The sequence below is a fragment of the Cebus imitator genome, unplaced genomic scaffold (assembly GCF_001604975.1).
Source record: "Cebus imitator isolate Cc_AM_T3 unplaced genomic scaffold, Cebus_imitator-1.0 Scaffold114, whole genome shotgun sequence".
Taxonomy (NCBI): domain Eukaryota; kingdom Metazoa; phylum Chordata; class Mammalia; order Primates; family Cebidae; genus Cebus; species Cebus imitator.
In genome coordinates, this window is record NW_016107429.1 from 4185326 (window position 1) to 4206152 (window position 20827).

Genomic DNA, 20827 nt, shown 5'->3' on the forward strand with positions numbered 1-20827 from the left:
CTCAGCCTCCCAAAGTGCTTGGATTACAGGTGTGAGCCACTGCGCCCAGCCACAAATGTATATGCATTAATTTCTATCCTTTTTCCTTTTTATCAGGTTGGATAATAGTATGTTCTCTCATCTCTTCCCTGTCGTATGCCTTATTTCCTTCTGATGTTCATGATGAATTGAAAGGATATTAAAACTCAGCTTGAGGAAGTTTGACTCTAAAGTTATGATATGATTTAGATACCTTTGAAATGTCTGAGGAAGCAGATATAATACTTCATAAACAGGTTTAACTATTCAGCTTCACTTCAAGCATTGGTATATATTATAAATTAGTTCATGCTCCATAAAATTTAATATTTCCTTTAGAAATACTAGATAGTTGCAAAATCAAAATGGAGTTTATTATAGTTACTACTTGTATTGATATTTTCCTAATCCAAATAAATTAATAAATATATATATGTGTGTATGCATACACACACACACCCCTATATATACATAATGAATAGCATGAGGCTTGTGTCCTGTTTAAGCTTTGCTTTGTATTCAGTTATCTTTATTATCACTAATTTTGTGGCTTAATCTCTAATGAGTAACTGAAGTAATAAACTTTTTTATTTCCTGAAACTAGTGTTGAGTTGCATTGCAAACCATTTTGTGAAATTACAGACTGATGTCTTTTGTGTTGTAATAAAATATTACTACGGTGCATTATTAAAATCCCATGTGGACAAATGAAATCTGCATGAAAGATAAGCCACTTCTAAAATGTGCTCTTATAAATAGACACTCCTAATATCTTAAACTGAGGTACTTGAAATAAAATTACTATTTTTCCTCTTTCTACCTCTTCTCTCCTGAGATTTAGTGAATCACAAAATTAATATTTGGCTTGTCATACATTTTATTGTATATGCTTTCAGCTTAATTGTGAACTAAGCTTGGTTCACTGTCTCTGTTGGGGAATATCGTAAAAATAGACTCCAACAACAATCAATTCAGGCTAATGTGTTTGTTTCCTTTTGTATCTTCCCACCCATCCAGTTTCTTGTTTCATTAGGGAGGATGCCTTTATCACCGTAGTGAGTAAGGCTTTTTTTTTTTTTTTTTTTTTTTTTAAAATAAAGGTGAAGTCTATGCATCAAAAAAAATTTTTGTACTACTTTCTCAATATGATAAAGCATGCTTTATAAAATAAATGTATTATTGCTGCGTTATATGTTTCATCATTCTTAGCTTTTTTCTTTATCATGTTAAAAATGTTCATATGTGACAGTTTGTTAATAACTAAGTACTGTTAATTGAACTACTTATTATCGTTCCCTATAGATACAAAGCAGTTTAGAAAAGATTTTGCTTGCATGTAGCTTCTGATAATACACTGTGAGTGCACTAATTATGAAGCTCGGGTTTATAGAACCAAGATGAATTCCTGAGCTTGCAGTAAGGGTTGTAGAATCTTGCAAGCTTAGCAGACGGTCTCAGGACATATCTATACTTGTATTTATATGACACAAGAAACTGAATGATGTCGGCTTCTTGAAAGGTATGCAGCTCATAAAAAGCAACCAGCAGGAAATCAGAAACAGGAAGGATGATGCTTTGTTGGAAACAATTTTTCATTCTGAGTACAATTATACTCCATGGACAAGAAAGCTACTACATCCTGTCGCTAAATATCACAACCTAGAAGCCTCTAATGAACTGATTAGCATTCATGTATCTCTTGGAAGTCAGATATATGAACAGTTGGTGTACTTTGCTATTGACAAAGCTTATAATCATAAATATTCTTTGCTGAGATTAGATGGCACTCGTTTGCTTTTCTTCTTAGTTAGACATACTAGTTTCGAAGTAATTAAATTCATTCATTGCAAGTCTTTGTTTACTTTAATTAGGACTGACAAGTCAGATTTTGCATATTAAATGCATTTATACAGATCTTATTAAAATGGCAAATTGTGAGCTTCTTAGATGTTAAAAATTGAAGAATTTGGAAGCTAAAATGCACAATTAATAAAATATATTTAAAGTTTGTTATTAACCACTTAAATTTTGTTTATATTTTTCATTTTGATGCTTATTAGTCGAAGTACATATCAAATGTTTGGTTCATTTACCAATTCTGGAAGAATATTTCTATTATTTAAGTTGTTAAGGATGTATCTCACAAGCGCACACTTAAACAATTATGATTTAGTGAACCGTTCTATCTGTTAATTGCATTGTCTTAAATTATTAAGATACAATATTAATTGTAATGTGAAATTTTACTAATAGCACTCAATGATAGTATATTGTATTTTTATTTTTTCAGTGCATGATCACTTTTTACATACACCTCTTAATATTAAAAAATATGAATTTAGTGCATCCTTTAAAAAGCATGCACTATTATTTCAAATATCATTGCCTTTTTAGTAATAATTATTACCTCTCTCTTGCTAAGTCTAGTCAGAGCCTTAATTAGAGTTGAATAGTTCCACAGTAGCTACTTGCTCGAAAAATGTGAAACCAATTTCAATGTATAGCAGTATTGTTACATGCAAACTATTATATGTGAGGTGTATGTACTTACTAAATTATTATCGGTGAGAAAATTAAGAATATGCCAGGATTTGTGTCATGTAGTGCTTGTTCCTTTCTCATGATCTTTAAATTCTGTGATATGTCTTATTTTAAGGAGAATAACAAATAGAATTTAGAGCATTGCTCTTGAAATTCTTCTTGCATGAGCACTTGCCTTTCTATTTTCTTCCTACTCCCTCTCCTGAGTCTTTCAGAAAAACTTATTTTGCTAGACATTTATATATTTCTGTATTTATTACAACTTATGTGACAAGTTACTTGACTGCTTTCCATGTTATATTCTTTAAATTTCTTCATTGAAATCCCACTTTATTTTCACACTTTTTTTTTGTTATTCTATATAGCAATGCTTTAGAAACTTCTGAAATCACTGGGTAGATGCTAAAGCCAGCCCAGTAAATTCATTGAGAGAAAGACTTATATTTATATTCTGCACTGTATAATGTGCAGCATTTTTCAAGTAAAGGAGTTTAGTATTTTGAACTTTGAATTGTGGTGACTAGGAAGTAAAACAGAAGATTGAAATGAGTGAAATGTAAACTTGTGTAATACATAGCGCAGTTGTAAGAGTGGGAAATTGGGCAATCAGGTGATTTATCGTAGCAGATTTTTCTTCTCTTGAATTAGTCTTCTCACTTTCTTCTGCTTTTCTTCTTCTTTGTTTCTTGCCTGTCTGCCACTTAATTCCTTCTTACCAAACTTTTAAAATTAGCATTAAATGTGTTGCTCTTAATTCTGAGTCTCCAAATTTATAATATTTTTTTTCTTTTTCTGAAGTCTTATTACACTTACACGAGAGTGCTACCCAATGGAGGGCCCACTGCTCTTTAACAGTCAAGCCTCTGTTGTTTTAGTCAATCTCACTTTCTCAGCTAGGACTTTTTTAAACTACCTAACTTCTTTCACATTATGTAACATCAATTTTTTTTTTCTACATCATACTTATTACTATGTTGAAAATCTCATTCATTTATTTATTTGTCTCCATATTGTAAAATGTTTCTTGACAGCAGGGACTTTGCCTGACTTGTTAACTACTGGTTTTCCTAGTGCCTAGAATACAGTGGAACTCAGTAAACACTTACTGAATGGCTTGCTGGATCTTATGTACTCAAGAAAGTCTATGGAAGATATTAGACACGTAGGTCTGATTGATGCTGATCCTTGTAAAGTGCGTTAATTGCAGTTATGGGCATCCTCAGTGACAGAACTGTAATAATGGCAGTATGACCTAAGAATAAATGCGGGATATATTTGTGGTAGGTGGTTTGGTAATGAGCAATACTGGCAGACCAGGAGAAGAATTTCCAGTCTCAGTTGGCCATTGCTAAATACGTGTCGTTCGATGCATGTAAACACAGATCTGGTTGTCTTATACCTCTCAAATGGGAAGATGACAGTGAATCTAGTAGAAATTAATGATAATTTGGCCTCAGTGTTGGTAAAGGACACAACAAAATAGGTTTCTCAAAACATCAAGTAATTGGACTTATATCAATATTTTTATAATGAATTTTATGAAATTTTTATTTTAAGTATTTCACATATTTTTCCAAAGCTCTTGACAAATATAGAACTTGGAGTTTAACAATTTGCACAAGGACGACTAACCACATTTGGTTTTTCTTTTAGATGATGATGATGATGCTGATGAATTCGAATTCTATCATGGCTAGTCTACATTTACTCCCTACCTGGCAGTACTGCTGTCTCTTTTTTCCTTATCTTTCGTTATTTTTCTCAAAGAGAAGGGCCTGCATCAGTTTCCTTATTTCATCCTCTAGTGATGAAAGCTCTGGCCAGAAGAACCATATCTTTTTGAAATTATGGGCAAAAAAATTTAGATATCAAAATTATATTTTTAGTTTCTTTTTCCTGGCCTGCCTGAATCTCGTTTTTTGTTTTAAAATTTAAATCCCATTTTTTGTTTTAAATTTTAAATTTGTTTAAAATTTTTGTCTTAAAAATGGCCAAACTTAATAAAAGTACTTCTGCAAATTTAACTATGTTCCATTTCTTTAAATGTCCCAATTTAAAAGAGCCATCGGCAATTATGAGTGATGCTCTAAAAGAATCATTTTTTCTGGATGTGGTATCATGATGTTATATCTAACTGCATTAGCAATTTGTCACACAAAGAAAATTTTATTGTTTATTTAGAAAATGTTTTCTAATGTCAGTGGCTGTCACATTCACATTAAATTCGTCTTCTTAATTTCAGTGTGTTTTCAACTATATTGTCATGAGTGAGAGAACATTTTGTCATGAGTAAATGACAGAAGAACTATATTGTCATGAATATGTGAGAGAAGAACATTTCTGTATGCCTATCTGTGTAATTTTAATTCTGTATGCCTATGTGTGCCTATGTGTGTAATCATAATTTTTAATAATCTAATGCATAAAAGAAATTATATACCAGTTTTCTAAGAGAAGTTAAAATGCTAATTTGCTGACATAATGGAAGAAGTTTTCAGTTTAACTCTTACAATTTTATTTTGTTCGCTTTTAGAACCTTAAATAAAGTTTAAAATAAGTGAGGGATAATACTAACAAGTATTTTTGTGTGCTACTAAATGCCCAGTCACTTTTCTGCAAACTTTGCATATGTTAACTCATTTAGTCCTCTCAATAGCCCCGTGAGTTGGTGATATTATTGTTCCCATTTTACAGATGTGGAAATCAAAGTACAGAGACACGAAGGCACTTGCCCATAGGCATACTACTACCAAGTATAGGAGCTAGAAATTGATCCCAAGTTGTCCAGTTTAACTGTTGTGCTTAATGCTTGTACTCTTGATTTCAATATCATTGCAATTACTCAACTGCAACTACTGAGCTATAGTTTTGAATCATGTATGAACTCCATATTATATATTATTATGGTAAATTGGAAGAAATGTTTTTTGAACTTGTTGAAGAAAAGATGAAATATATAAATCTTTTCTAATGATTTCCCAAAGTTAATTGGAAATTGAATTTAAGATGTTGCTATGCAGTATAACTGACTTTAAGAATTGTTAACTATTAAATGTAATTTTAGAATTTTGGAGCTATAATAATGGTGGCTGTTAGATGAAAACATTGGATTTACAGAGTTTTTTTTTCCCCCTAAAGAATTACTTTATAAATTTCAGAATACCTTAACGGTAGTATACAGATTTGTTATCACTGCAAAAGAACAATATGAGACACTTTCGAAGTTACATGGAAACATGGAAAAGCTATACCAGAGTATAATGGGATACTATGCCATTGATGTGAAGAAAGTGTCCGTGGAAGACTTTCTTACTGACCTAAATAACTTCAGAACCACATTCATGGTATGATAAAAAATTTATTGTGTAAAAAGTTTTTGTTATTTATGCTATCTTATCTCATTACGTCGTTCTACTTTTGTTGCTATAGGAAAACCTGTTTTTTTTTAATTTTGAAAGTTAGCTATAAAATTTCAGATTTTAAAATCTATTGAAAAATGTATGGTTTCTCCTTTTGGCCTTTCCAACATTAAGCTGTAATCAGACATTTTGATTGAAAAGGTGACAGATTCTATAGTTCTTCATAAAGACTCCCTTGCTGGCTGATTACAGAGCACTTCTGTAATAAGTTTTGGGCTATGAATTTGTTTCTTTATACTTAAGATCAATTTGTATTTTTGTGATATAATTTTACCAGATTCCATGCAGCTTTTATACAGCTTTTTTCCCTTTTCTTAATGCATTGTACAATAAGCCACATGCAATTTGCCTTTGAATAGGTTTTACATTTGTAGGGTTTCCTTTAGATACTTTAATAGGAGGTCAGGTCTTTGATGTGGAATCCTTTCATTTAGGCATTAAAAATATCTTTTCAAAAATATTAGCTGATTAGATGGGGGGAAGAAAAGAACCATACACATATTAAAGTGAGAAGGCATTGTTGCCTCCCTAGGGAAACTGGTGGTATATTTCTGCAATGAAAAATTGTTATTCTTAATAGATGGGTAAGTCAGTTCTGTATTTGAGCAATTGTTTGTGGCGATTAAAAAGTTTTGAGGTGTAAAGAGAAAGAAGGTTGAATTTAAAGAACTGGTTCTTTTTAATCTCAGGAAAACTTTATTGCTGAGGTTGTTGGGCTTGGTTATAATTATTTAGTTAGGATTAGATAGCCTTTTAATGAAAACACTATTTTAAAGAAAAACTAGTCTTCAAGAAATACACATCTGCTCACAGTTCTAATTCATTTTCTCCACAAATTCAAAGCAATTCTTTAAATTATTTTTCCCTATCAGAAATAAATTTGGTTAATATATTATATATCTGTATGTGTCACATACTTTGCAATATATTATTTTAAATTTTGTAACGTTTTGTGAAGCAATATGGCTTAGTCAAATTAGTAAAGACTTTGCAGTCTGAGAGAGCTAGACTTGGATTTCATACGAGTTCTGTGTCTATGAAGGCTTATTTAACCTTCCTGAGTCTCAGTTTCCACATTTGTTTTTAAAAAGGAATGTGAATTCCTTCCCCATAAAAGTGTTATAAGTATTAAATGAGATAATATATATTCAATGTTTATCATAGCTCCTGGCATATATAGTTGCTCAATAAATTGTTATTCAGTAAAGGGTTAATTCAGAAGGCTTGGGTGCCCAAAACCTTCATATTCCAAAGAAAACTGTCCCCTGACTGGCTACTAAGAGACCTGGAAATACCCTGCTTGATAAGGGTGTTTTATATACCTTGGGCCTTGGGCCAACCTATATAGAGATGCTGACAATGTGATTTATGGTGAACACCTGTTTTGTGTACCTGGGGCCCTGGGCCACACTATGTCCATTTGAACTCTTACTGAGCTAGAGACAGAATAGCTAAGATTACTCTTCCAGGCAGTCTATGCTTAAGTGACTGACTGTCAATAAAAATCTTGACACCAAGACTCACGGAAGCTTCCCAGGTTTGCAGTACTTGGTACCTGCTGTCATATATTGTTTTGGGGATGATGAAGCATTGCCTTTTGGACTCCACTGGGAGAGGGCAATGGGAGACTTGGATCTGGTTTCTCCTGAAGTCTGCCCTTTGCACATTTTCCTTTTAATCTGTATACTTTGGTATAATAAACCATTACAGTGAATATAATGACTTTTCTGGGTTCTATGAGTCTTTCCGGCAAATTATCAAACCTGAGGGTGGTCTTGGGAACCTGTGACACAGTATGCATCGAGTATAAAATGGATATATGAAGTAATAATACCCTTCTATTCTGAGAATTTTCTATAAGCCAGGCATTCTTCTAAATGCCTTACATATATTGTCAGACAAGCCACACAGTTCTTCTATGGCAGATAAAGAAGCTGAGGCACAGAGATGGAACATATCCAGCTCAGTGTTATACTGCTATAAAATGGTGGAACTAGAATTTAAACCCATATAATCTTCTCTAAAGCCTTCTTTAAGAGCCTAAACTCTTAAACATTATGTCATGCTGCCTCTTGTATTCTACAGTTTGTGTTCCAGTTTACTAATAAGAACACTGACATTTGGAGGGTTTCCTAATGAGATCAATGCCATATTGTTTGTAAGTGATCCAGTTGGGATTTGAATCCAGATCCCAACTATGTAAAGTATGCATATTTAGATGAATTATTTACAAACCAAATTCTTGTTCCAAAAAAAATGGCGCTTTTTTATTTTCTATTGGAAGAGGGGTTAGGCTTCAAGCTAGTCCTGTTTGACACAGCAATAGCAGTTATGCATTTAATAGATGTTAATACATCTAAAAGGATTAGAGGGTTTTGGCATTCTGTGGGTAACTTGGCATTTCATGTGGGCAAGTAGTGGGCAGAGAGAAAGTATGAATAGGAAAAGGGTTCAAAAAAGTAGGTAACAGAGTGACAGCTATACTTTGTTTCAGAGATTGCATGGGTAACAGAAGTCACTGCTATCACACACACATCCATGTATACACTGCACTAAATTAAAATTGTTAACACTAACTATAAAAATTTATTAAATGTAAACAGTATATAGAAGAAATTTAGGAGAAAAATAAGCATGAAGACTGGAAGGGAATTAATTGTAACAAGGTGGTAAAATTTTACACAGGTACTTTATTCTCTTCCATTTTTCTTTCTTTTTGGGGTTATACTGCTTAAATTTTAGACAAAGTATGTTTCTTAAAAGTCCAGAGTTGTACTGTTGTCAAAAACTCCTGACAAATAAATTTCTTGTTTTGGCCAAGTCTTCTGATCTCTCAGGTTGCTCTTTAATTCCATATTATTCAACTTTGAAAACCAGATCAATGTGAATGTGTCAGTATGGATATATTAGATCTGTAGCTAAAGAAAGATATAGAGTTTTAATTTGTTGAAGATCTTGTTCCAGAAATCCACATTAATAGGCAAAAACAATCTTCTTTAAACAAAAGTACTGTTAAAACGTTTCCATTGTTTGTTCATCCACTGGCATTTAGGTATACTTCTGGTCATGAATGAACAAGTTTTACCATAAGGTGAAGGTTAATTTTTATATCACATATTGGGGGTTGGAAGCACTGTCTTCACTGCATACCTACTCCCCACTTTGGCAGTTTTCCATGGAATGTTTTCTGAAGTTCAGGCCACTGTACTTACTGTTTCCTATGCTTGGAGCAGTTTCTCCATACTGTGCCTGACTAAATTATCGTACTCATCCCTTTGATCTCTGTTCAGACATTTCTTCCTTTAGTAAGATCTGTGTCTATCGTGTTTATCTTTGTTTCTCTAGTGCAGTTCATGGCATATAATAGATAAATTTGTTGAGTAACAGATGATCAATGGGTGATTTAATAGCTAACATATATAGAGCTAACCATGTATCTGGAGCTTTATTTACTCATTTAATCCTTATAGTAGCAACCAGATGTGGTATGTGTACTGTCATTTTTCCCATTTTCCAGATGAGGAAACAGTTTCAGAGAGATCCTGACTTGTCCATCATTATACAGCTGGCAAGGAGCTAAGATGCTTCCCCAGGCTGTCTGGTTCCAGAGTTTATACCACATATGGCTGACCTGTGCTAACATCTATTAAATGCATAACTGCTATTGCTGTGTCAAATAGAACTAGCTTGAAACCTAACTTCTCTCCCAAAAGAAAAAAAGAAAAAGCTGCCAGTTTTTGGAATAATAGTTTGGTTTGTAAATACTTGATCTAAAATATGTATACTTTAAGATTGTCTTGGGATTTAAACTTAAGCAGTTAAAGACTGGGTTTAAAAGCTTTTCCGTATACCTTTGACTAACTCATACAGTCTCTCCTCATTTTTTTTTTTTTTTTTTTTTTTTTTTTTTTCTTCTTTTTTTTTTTTTTTTTTTTTTTTTTTTTTTTTTTTTTAGGATCTCATGACTAATTTCTATAGATACAGCTCTTCGGGTTCATTTTTTTGCTCTATGAGAGCCTTGATACAATCGCTAAAGAAGGAACATCTGTTCCAGACTGCTGCCTCAAGCCATGTAGACCAAGGGGGAAAAGTTTCAAAATCTTGTAGCTTCTCTGAGGAACAACTGTTTATTTTGACAGCAATTTAACTCACTCCTCTTCTACTTGAGAATTCTCAACTGGGAATTAATTTTTGGGTTTTGTTTTTGTTTTTAAACAGTCTATTATAGATAATGTGCTCATTGGGAATCGTTCTATTTCGAACTACCGATCAATTTCCCAAGAAATAAGGGAGTAAGTTTGCATTATAATTTTGTTTAGCTTTATTTTTGTTACCATGACCAACAGAGCAAAACTAAAACAACTGCCATGGTTTAAATAGTTGCTTCATACTAGTTCCAGTGCCCAGTGCCCAGTGCTTTGCATGGAGTGTCCCACTTCATCTTTACAGTGTTTTTATTTTGAGGTCCAGAATATGACGAGTGAGATAACTGCAGCATAGAGAAGCTCCATGTCTTTGCAGAGAAGCTTCAGAATTGCTAGGGGCTAAGACTGAATGGAAGCCTGCCTGACTCCAAGCCTGTTCTTTAACAGCTTCAGGCATATTGCTGTTTAGAGAGTTTGCAAGGAAAGCCACGGTTGTAATTTCTAAGAGTGTTTTTGATAACTTGCTAGAGAGAATCAGCACAGGGCAGACTTTATTTTCATACTCTTTAGGTATAATAATTGTTTGTTTGCATTGATGGGTTCATGATAGAAGAATGTTTTCAGATCTGCTTCTATTTCAAAGCATGAAATGTTTTTTTTTTTTTTAAATTACAGGACTATTAATGTAAAGCCTGTTTGCTGAGGTGAAGAATAAGGTGAAGGGTAGAGGGTCAGCATCTTTCTGTAATCGATTTTTATTTATTGTCAGACTTGAGTGAAGATAAAAAACATTGAGATTGGAGGTACTAGGTGGAAATATCTGACCTTATACTATACGCTGAGTAAACTGGTGGCCTATTAGGCATCAAGCTTTATATCAAGTAAAGTTCATACCTTTATTCATGTAGTGTTTTATAGCAATAATCATTTTCTATTTGTGACTGGTTTTAGGTTTATTACATGCTATTAACCAATCTATTTGTTATTAGCATATGATATCATGTATCTACATGATTAATTGAGCTCGTGGAATTTTTGTTGGATCATGGGAGCAACCTCATCCTCCTTAATATGTCCAATAGCTGTAGCGTGTTTATGTTTGTCCTTTGAATTTAAACCTAATTTTTTGTTTTTCATTGGTCACTGTGGCTTTGAAGCATAATGTATGTACTGTTTCCACTTTCCATTCATTTGAGAGGATTTTGATCTAATTGCGTTTTCTCACATGATCCAAATTACATGGTCTTTTCTTTAATGCTCTCTTATCCAGGTGATGCTTCTCCCTTTTATCACTGAAAGTTCTTTTACTATTCTCTTTCTTATCTAAAATTATTAGCACAGTACAACACTCTTAGCTCCTTAAGCAAATTTCATCTGACATCTTATTTGTTTTCCTTAACAACTCATCTTAAAGAAATTCTTCCTAATGCTTTCACCTCTTCATACCTCTTTGTTACAGATCTCCTTACAGGTAACCTGTTTCAAAAGAATTTTTCTACCAAATTAAACTTATTAAAAATGTGTCGTTTTTCTGTTTTAATTAGACATATGTAGCTGTTTTGTGACTAAATGTGTGATATGTCTATTGCCATATAGAATACTTTTTCATTTCCGTGGCTTATTTTTGAGCACATGAACATTTCCTGTTGGGATTTTAAAGTACCGAAAAAGGCCACTAGATTCCTTTCTTATTCATAGTTTCTAAGATCTTGAATACCTGGAAACCCCACTTTGGGGTTAGGATTTAGAGAGCAACAACAACAAAAAAATCCCTGCCTTGAAAAAGGTTATTATTGCACACACATGAGTGAAGAAACATATATTGTTGTTCTCATTTTTGTATATGGTTATAGACATATGTGCCAAACTTTGTAGTTATTATTTTCTAGTTCATAAAATCCAGTTTCTTTCTCCTGGAACTTCATTTCCTATATATAACTCCCATCTGAATTGCCTGCGATGACAATTAAAGAGAGACATGATTAGTTCTGATTTCTTCAAATCTAAAGTGATTGATGAAATCTGCCTGTGATAGGCCTCAGCCAATTCATTGGTTATTAATAGTGATGTTTTGCTGTTTGCTGTTCTAGTTGGAAGACAGCAGTGGTTGAGATGGAAGTTCTGGCATCAGAGAACTTTGGGATTGAGTCCCATCTCTGTAGATTTTTAGTGATATGACTATAGACAAATTACTTAACCTTACTGAGCCTCAGTTTTCTGATAATAACAGCATGCATCTCTTAGGGATGTTACTTTTTGAAGATGAAATCACATAACATACCCTCAAAACAAGTTAACCATTTAATAGAAGTAAAGTAATTTTACATTTTCAATCTCATTATAACAGGATTGATACTGTATTTTATCCTTTTTTACTTTTATGCTCCCATATAGAATACTATGAAATGAATAAATAGCTACCTGTTTCTCTGGCTTTACACTATTTCTACAATTTTGTTAAAGTTATGTTTCATCTAGATAAAGATTTGTCATTCCTGCTGTTTGCTGACTCTAAGTCGATTTTTGGTTTCTACAATTGAAATCTATGTTGTGAACAAATATAAAATCAATTATAACTCAGTTAATCTTGCTGCATCTGTTGATCAAATATAATTTATTATTCTACTGAATTCTCAGACTAAAGTAATGAAGTGCCAAACAAAAATGAAATCATCCAGTCACAGGGTATTTTTAGTGTAAAATTGTTTTTGATAAGGAGGACAGCCAGAACAAAACTCATTTTGCCAAATCATTTGGATTACACAAATTTGATCCTTGTCAACTCTAAATGCCATTTGTGCTGACTACTGTGTGGACCAACTAGATCATCAAAAGGAATGTCAAAGCACTAAGCATTTTCTGTGTGCTCCTAAATCTTGTAGATTGATTCATTTTATGTGTTAGAGGAGGGAAAATCATGTACAAGTCCTATGGTCGAGTGTTGAGCCAGCTTGTGCAATTATAATAGGAAGCATCTTCTATCCTTGCTTAATTTGGTGGGCTTACAACTTGAAAATTGTATTTGGAGTCTTTTCACATAAGACTTATGTCTTCATTAGCACCTTTGTTATTCTGAGATCAAACTTGGAGCTATAATGCGCCAAACCTGGAACAAAATAAATATGCTAACTATAAGGCTGTCTTTCTTATTATACTTTAATATCTGTTTATTTAAGGAATTAGATCAATTTCAAGTGCTGAGTATTTTGAGTTTGCAACTTTGAAAAATAATTTAATTCTGATAGGTTCTCCTAGTCTTTACTCTTCAAGTTTTTCACAATAAAAACAGACCTTTACTAATTGGCTTACTTTTTTTCTTTCTTGGTAAGATTTATTCTAAATAAATTGCTAAATAGGCTAATAAATGGATTTGACTGCAAGGTTCTCTATGAGTAAATAACTGCTAATTATTATTTCTTTTCCACATTTTAAAGATTTTGTTTGTTCTCTGAAATAATGTAGCAAAAGATAATGCCTAGATTATTCTAATACAGTAGTGAGAATAAAAATAGATTGATAGTGTAGGGAAAAGAAATCAACTTAATAACTAACACATAATAATAATATATATTAACTCATGTCATTAAAAAGGTGGCATTAACCTAGAATACCACAAACAAAAATGAATAAAATGGTATGTCCTTTGTACATCAGATGCAGTGGACTTTTCTAGATTGGTCTCACACACCCTCACATAGAGACAAGAGGAGAGGGAGAGGTTGAAGGAGAGGATACATGTTAAGACTATTTTTTATGTTGCATTTTAAACATAATTAGGTTCATCTGAGACTAGTGGGATTTTAGTTGGAAGTTTCCCTTGAATAGGTGATTAGCAGTAGCTCAAAAAACTTCTGCGTTATCACCAAGCCTCCCTTTAAGCACACCATAGCTGCCATCTTATGCATAGCTATTGAGCCTCATAATTGGGAGATAAAAATAGTATTTTTATTGGATATCACTTCTGAACACAAGGGAACAGAACACACAATGGCAAATTAAATTATACTCTGGAAAAAACTTTATTACAAACAACTTATACTTTATCTATTAAAGAAATGTGAATAGGTTGAAGCATCTCATTTTGCGAAGTGTGGAAGGAGTTGCAAAAAAACTCATAGCAAAGTTAAGAAGGGCCGGTAATGTTATATCTGTGATGGAATAATAAGTAATTTGTTATTTTATCTGAGACCGATTTTACAATAAAGAGCAGCTTAAGCTGGAACAGTTTAATAATCAGCACCTGCACATCCTTTGGGATATTCTAGTTTGTTCCTCAAAGGATAGTTTCCCATTTTCATAAGTTTCACAGTTATGAAAAGTTCAACTAATAGCAACTCCCTTTGAATGTTAAGATGATGAATTGTTTGTGCCAGAGGACAGTATATCATGTTCTTCTATTTTCATTGATAGCATTTTTTAATTGGATTTGGTAATACTAGAAAAATTATTTTGATTAGTTCTGCTATCAATCTAGATTTCTTTCCAAAACATCTATCTTGTAATTATTACAATAAACTTATCTTCCACAAAGTAACTATAATTTGTTGTTTGGTTTTGGCACTTGGGGAAAATTTTTACATTTAGTTATCAAAGAAAATAATTTTAATGGAAAACTGAAAAGTAAACCACATAATTTCTGTATTCTTTCAGGCTTTGGTGACTAGTATTAATTAAATTTTTTTTTCTGTTTCACTACAGTAATATGTATGAGAATACAAAAATATATTTTTAAGGGATTCTTTTTCCAAATTAAAATATTTTCCAATTATTCCTAAAGTTGAGGTCATCATGAGTTTCTAGAAAGTGGTAATTAAGCATGGTGAAGCATTACCTTTTCTTAAAGGTTTTCTTAAGGTTAAACAAGCTCTAAGCAAGGTGTTTGGTGGGAAAGTGTGAGATCTGCAGGTGCTTGTTTACTTTGAGAAAATTAGTCTTGTTTTCATAATACCTAACAGTTACTCCCCTGGAAAACATGGCGATTTAAGTTGGGTTTGTCTAATCTCATTTTAGGGACTTGAGACAAAGTTGAATACTTAGGAAAAAGTAAAGATTTTTGAGTTTAGTGAAACCTGTGCTGAAGAGATTCCTGACTTGTGTAGCTTGAGTATACATTAATGTTGAATGAAATAGAACTCTGAACAAGAAGGCATTCATAAACTTTTCAACATTTTTTCAAATAATAAAATCTCTACTAGTTTTCTATGTCAAAAAAATATACAGGATATTATAATATGTTGAAAAATGTTGAGTTGGATAGTTGAATCTATTTAAATGGTCCAAAACTCAAATAGATGAAGTACGATCAAAAAGTCAGAATCTATGGCAGTCTACTTGTATTTAATACTATCATTTTTATGTTTTATGTTTTATTACAATTTTATTTTATAACATAAGACTGATATCTGTCAAAGACATATTTGGAACATAGGCTGTTTATAACGCTTTTTTTGGAAGGAGGGGAAAATGCACATTGATATTTTAAATTGTACTTTTAGGGAAAAATACAAAACAAATGTTAATTGTATTATTGGACAATGTTCCTAATTTTTTAGGAATGTCTAATTTCAAGTGAAAGTAGTGCTTTCTTGAAGAAAACACAGGAAAGTAAACTAACTCTTCCAGAATGAAATCTCATAATGAACATTAGATTTAGAATATTAAAAACAATGTGTATATATATGTAAATTAAATCTTTAGAGGTAAAATAGCTAGACTTGAGGTTGAGAACTACATCTTGCCTTCCATATTTAATTCGCCACTGCAGCTTCCCTGCCAAGTGATGCAGCTTGTATTGGATGCAACCATTTTACTCCTAATCAACTCAGTGTACCATCGTATTCCAGCATCTCTGAATAGAAAGCATTCATATTCTCATAGGAACTATGAAAATTGGCACTCCCTCATACGTTTGATGGAAGCATATATAATTGATATAAGCCAGAAAATGGCTTTTTCTTGAGTTGTTGCTGCATAAATGTGTTTGAGGAATTTCATTAATGATATTGTAATAATAAAGAAAAATTGATGTTATTGTAAAGAGATAATACTTGTTAGCATTTATGTAGGGCTAAAATTTATGTGTGAGGCAATGATATAAGCTATTTACATGTATTATCTCATTTATGTCTTAAAATATTCCTGTATTACAGGTACTATTTTGTCCATGTTACAGTAGAGGAAACTGAGATACAGTCACACAGCTATTTAGTGCTAGGTGGTTATTTAAACAAACAATATAATTTCAATTTCCACTCCCTTACCATGATATTGTCTTTATAATATGCAGCAGCAAGCCTGGATTTTTTTGTTTTTGTTTTTTTGTTTTTTGTTTTTTTTACAATTTCTAAAAGTAGTGAAATGTCATAATTTATTCTTAAAGACATTCTTGATGTTCAGTTTCGCAGTCTTTTTTCGAATGCTTGTTCAGGACTCATTTGATATGGCTGTCCAATTACTCCTTTTTTTTTTTTAATCTTTGGGTCATGAAACACATGTGTAAAGTATCCCCTAAAATATATGTAGTATATAAGAACTGCTATATTATATGAACGTTTTTCAGAAATAAGATCTCTGTGTTCAACCTTATAAAACGATATACTTTTAAGGACTTTGCTTATCACAATACGGATTACTAGGGACTCTTAAAAATCCATCTCACCACAATACAACAAATTATTTTCAAAAAACATGGCTGTCCTGTGTGAGAAAATTAGGGAAATCTCCAAGGCAAATGTGATTAAAGAGAAAAGAATGAAGTTGAAACCTGAACACTGAGCATAAGTGAGCAAAGGGAAAACTAGGCTGGCCCTGGGGAATGAAAACCAATACTACAACTTGGTGAGTAGAGTGAATAAATCTTTTACAATAAGCCTGTGACAAAAGCAAATTAAACTTATTCAGGTTAGAAATGATCTCTGGCTATTTACAGAAGCAAATTCAAATCTGTGCCAGAGGACAGTTACAATTTATGTCCTCAAGAATCTCACAAATTAAGTTCAATTAACTTAGAACACTGAATCTTAACCACCAAATATACAAAGAAACAAAGGCTTGTGTGGTAAAATGATCAGAAAAAGATAATACATATAGGCCTCTAAGACCCCAAATATTTAGTGACAATATATGAAATATTTAAGGAAATAGAGTATGAGATTTTTAAAAAGAGAAAAAGAGAGCAACAGGAGAACACCAAAAATGACTGAGCAATTTTGAAAAAGAACCAAATACGTTGCATGGAAGTGGAAGTATTATGGTTGAAATTAAACGTTCAGTGGATTAAAGAGCAGGTTATGCTCACTTAAGGAAAGAAACGATGAATTGCACAATACATCCAAATAACTTGTCCAGAATACAAACCAGGCGGACAATATATTTAGAAGTGTAAAATACTTGTTAAGAAACATAGAGAACAGGATGAGAAGGCCTACCACTTTTATAATTAAAGTCCCAGAAGAATGGACTCAAAAAGACTGAATGAAAGACAATATTCAAAATGGTGACTAAGAATTTTCCAGATTAAGAATCCACAGAATAGGAAATATAACCTACACAAAGCCAAATAAAGTGAAACTCACTTTAAATACATAATGAAGCTGCACAACACTAAAGACAAAAAAAAAAAATTGCAGCCAGAGAGAAAAGATATGATACCCAAAGCAACGACAATTAGTTACAGATTACTTATCTGCCAAAGTGGAAAGCTGAAGAGTGAGATCTTTAAGTGATGCATCAACATAAATGTTCTTCTTATTTGGAGTATCCAGCAAAAGCTCTTTGTAGAGCACAGGTGCAATTATCTACTATTTATAGATAAACAGAAAACAAGAATGTTTTTCATCAACATCCTTACATTAAAAGATTTTTTAAGATGGAGACTGGCAAACTTTTTCTTAAACAGCCAGATAGTAAATATTTCAGGTTTGCAGGCAATACAGTCTCTGTAGCAACAGAGCAAAAGCAGGCATAGCCAATATGTAAATGAATGACTGTGGCTATATTCCAATAATACTTTATTTACAAAATACATGGTCAATCCAAGGATTGAAGTTTGCTAACCTCCGCTCTAAAGGTTGTATTTAAAGAAGCAACAAATTAAAAAGAAAAGAAGAAGGTTTGAGAGACAAGCAGCCATAGCTGCTATGAAAACAAATGTAAAGAAAAGAAGTACACAATAAAATAATGTTACATAAATTTATAAATTGAGAAAGATTTAGAATTCAGGTGTTCTTTATTTTCAAGGTAGAAATGGAGATACAGATATCAATTAACTTTAGGTCTCGTTAAGTTGCTAATTTGTGTAATAAAAATACAAGGATAATCAGGGAAAGGATAGAAATATCAGGTATAAATTATAAACTGTAGTGAGCGAAATAGACTAAGAAAGACACACCAAAAAAAAAATGAGGAAAAATAAAAATATAAGCATAGCTAAAGCCAGACATATAGATGGAAACAAACGTTTTATAAATCACAATAATTTTTTAAAGGACTATCATATTGAATAAAACCCAAAATCTAGTTTTATGCCCCTTTTAAGAGACCCCCCGTAACAAAGGGTATAGAAAGGTTTAAAGTAACATAACAGTTAATGAAATACAAGGCTAATATTAATCAAAATAAAGAGGGAAACTACGTTAATGGATAAAATAGACTTAAGACATTAATTACTTCATGACAACAAAAGGCTTAATTCACCTGAAGGATACAACAGTTTAAAAATGGAATGTGCTTAATAATATTATCCCAAAATGACATTGTAAAAATTAATAAACTAAATGGATAAGTTGACAAATTTAGCATTATGTTCCCTAACTTACTGATAAGCAGAAAAATATCATTAAAGACAAGGGTTAAACAATTAATAGACTTGATTTGATAGTATATATAGAATTCAAACTCAATAATAAAAGAATATACATTTTTTCATGCATAAGTGGGACTTTTATAAAATTGATTACATACTGGAGACCATGAAATCTCAATACATTTTTAAGTATCAGTTTTATTTATTTGCTGATAACAATGACATGAAATTAGAAATAAAATTAAAAGGATGAAATTTTAAAACCTCTATTTTGAAAATTCTAAGAGCACATTTAAAAAGTCACATGTCAAAGATGAAATCATAGAAAACAATTACACCTGAACAATATTAAAAATGTCCTACATTAGAATTTGTGGGTTGCGGAAAAAGTGGTGTAAATAAATTTATATCATATGTGCTTAAGAGAATAACTCCAATGTTCCTAATATATAGAAAAGATAAATATTTAAGGTTATGAGTATTCCAGTTAGCCTGATTAGTTCTTTACACATTATATAAATATATCAAATTATCATATGTATCCCCAAAATATGTATATGTATTATGTATCAATAAAAAAACTTGTATCAGAAAGACTTACAGATATAAGTATCTGACTTCAAAATTTAAAAAAGATTTATATGATCCTAGAGCAATGAGAAGGAGAGAAATGAAAGATTAAATGAAAGAAAAAGTGACATAAACTCAAAAGGCCAGAATAAGGTTATTTTGAAAAGGCAAGTTAGTTAGATATCTTGTTGAAAAGATTAATCAAGAAAAGGAGAAGAAAAATAATACTGAGGATGTGAAAAAGAACATAACTAAAGATACAGAATATAGTAAAAACAGAAGAGCTTTCTGTAAACATTTGTAGGCTGGCATTGGAAAAGGTAGATGAGATGGTCAAGTTCCTAGAAAAAAATAACTTACTGAAATTACTTTTAAGAGAAATAGAAAGCATGAATAGTTCTATAACTAATTTTTAATTTAATGACTTCTTTTTTTGATACAGAGTCTTGCTCACCCAGGCTAGAGTGTAATGGCCCGATCTCGGCTCACTGTAACCTCCGCCTCCCCCGATTCTGCTGCCTCAGCCTGCACCACCATGCCCAGCTAATTTATGTTTTTTTAGTAGAGACGGGGTTTCACCATGTTGGTCAGGCTGGTCTCGAACTCCTGACCTCATGATCTGCCTGCCTCGGCCTCCCAAAGTGCTGGGATTACAGGCGTGAGCCACTGCATCTGGCAATTAATTGACTTTTTAATCTTCCAAATAAATATTTGGCCTAGAAAGTTTTTCAGATACATTTTACTAAATTTTAATGAAACGATCATCTCAAACAAATGGAATACAAAAATGTATTTTATGACTAAATGTTCAAAAAGATAAATTCTTCTGTCCAAGTTGAGTTTATCCCTGAAGTGAAAGTCTGTCATTTGCAATAACATGGATGAACCCAGAAGACATTATGTTAAGTGAAATAAGCCATTCGCTGAGAGACAAATACCATAATATGATTTCACTTACATGTGGAATATAAAAAGTCAAACTTACAGAACTGGAGAATAGAATGATGGTTATCATTCTACTTGGAAGGTAGCGGTGTTGCACCAAACTCTGTCTGACGTATAACACTCAAATAATTTCTTTAGGCAAAGTGTAGCTGAAAGTAGCTGGTGGTAGGGCAGTTTATTTGCCAGTTGACTAAATATAAAACAAGGTCAAGAAAAGACGATATTTTTAAAAAAATCAATGTCTTACAGCCAATTATCTTTATATGTGGCTAACCCTTAACTTTTCTTCCTTAATTCAAATTTAGGATGAAAGTCACTAAGAGGCAATCATATCCGGAATAATGTTGTTCTCCTTTAACTATTCAGCTTTTCTGTTTTAAGCTACT

The 20827-nt window shown here is 32.2% G+C and overlaps 1 protein-coding gene across 2 annotated transcripts in view; it reads left to right on the forward strand.

The window, feature by feature from the left end:
• Positions 1-20827, forward strand: part of DIAPH3 (diaphanous related formin 3) — a 503028-nt gene that overhangs the window by 336091 nt on the left and 146110 nt on the right. For both annotated transcript variants that reach the window (XM_017538779.2, XM_017538781.2), the window contains one exon: positions 5739-5903. In XM_017538779.2, the coding sequence (XP_017394268.1) occupies positions 5739-5903 (165 nt within the window). The remainder of the gene's footprint in view (positions 1-5738; positions 5904-20827) is intronic.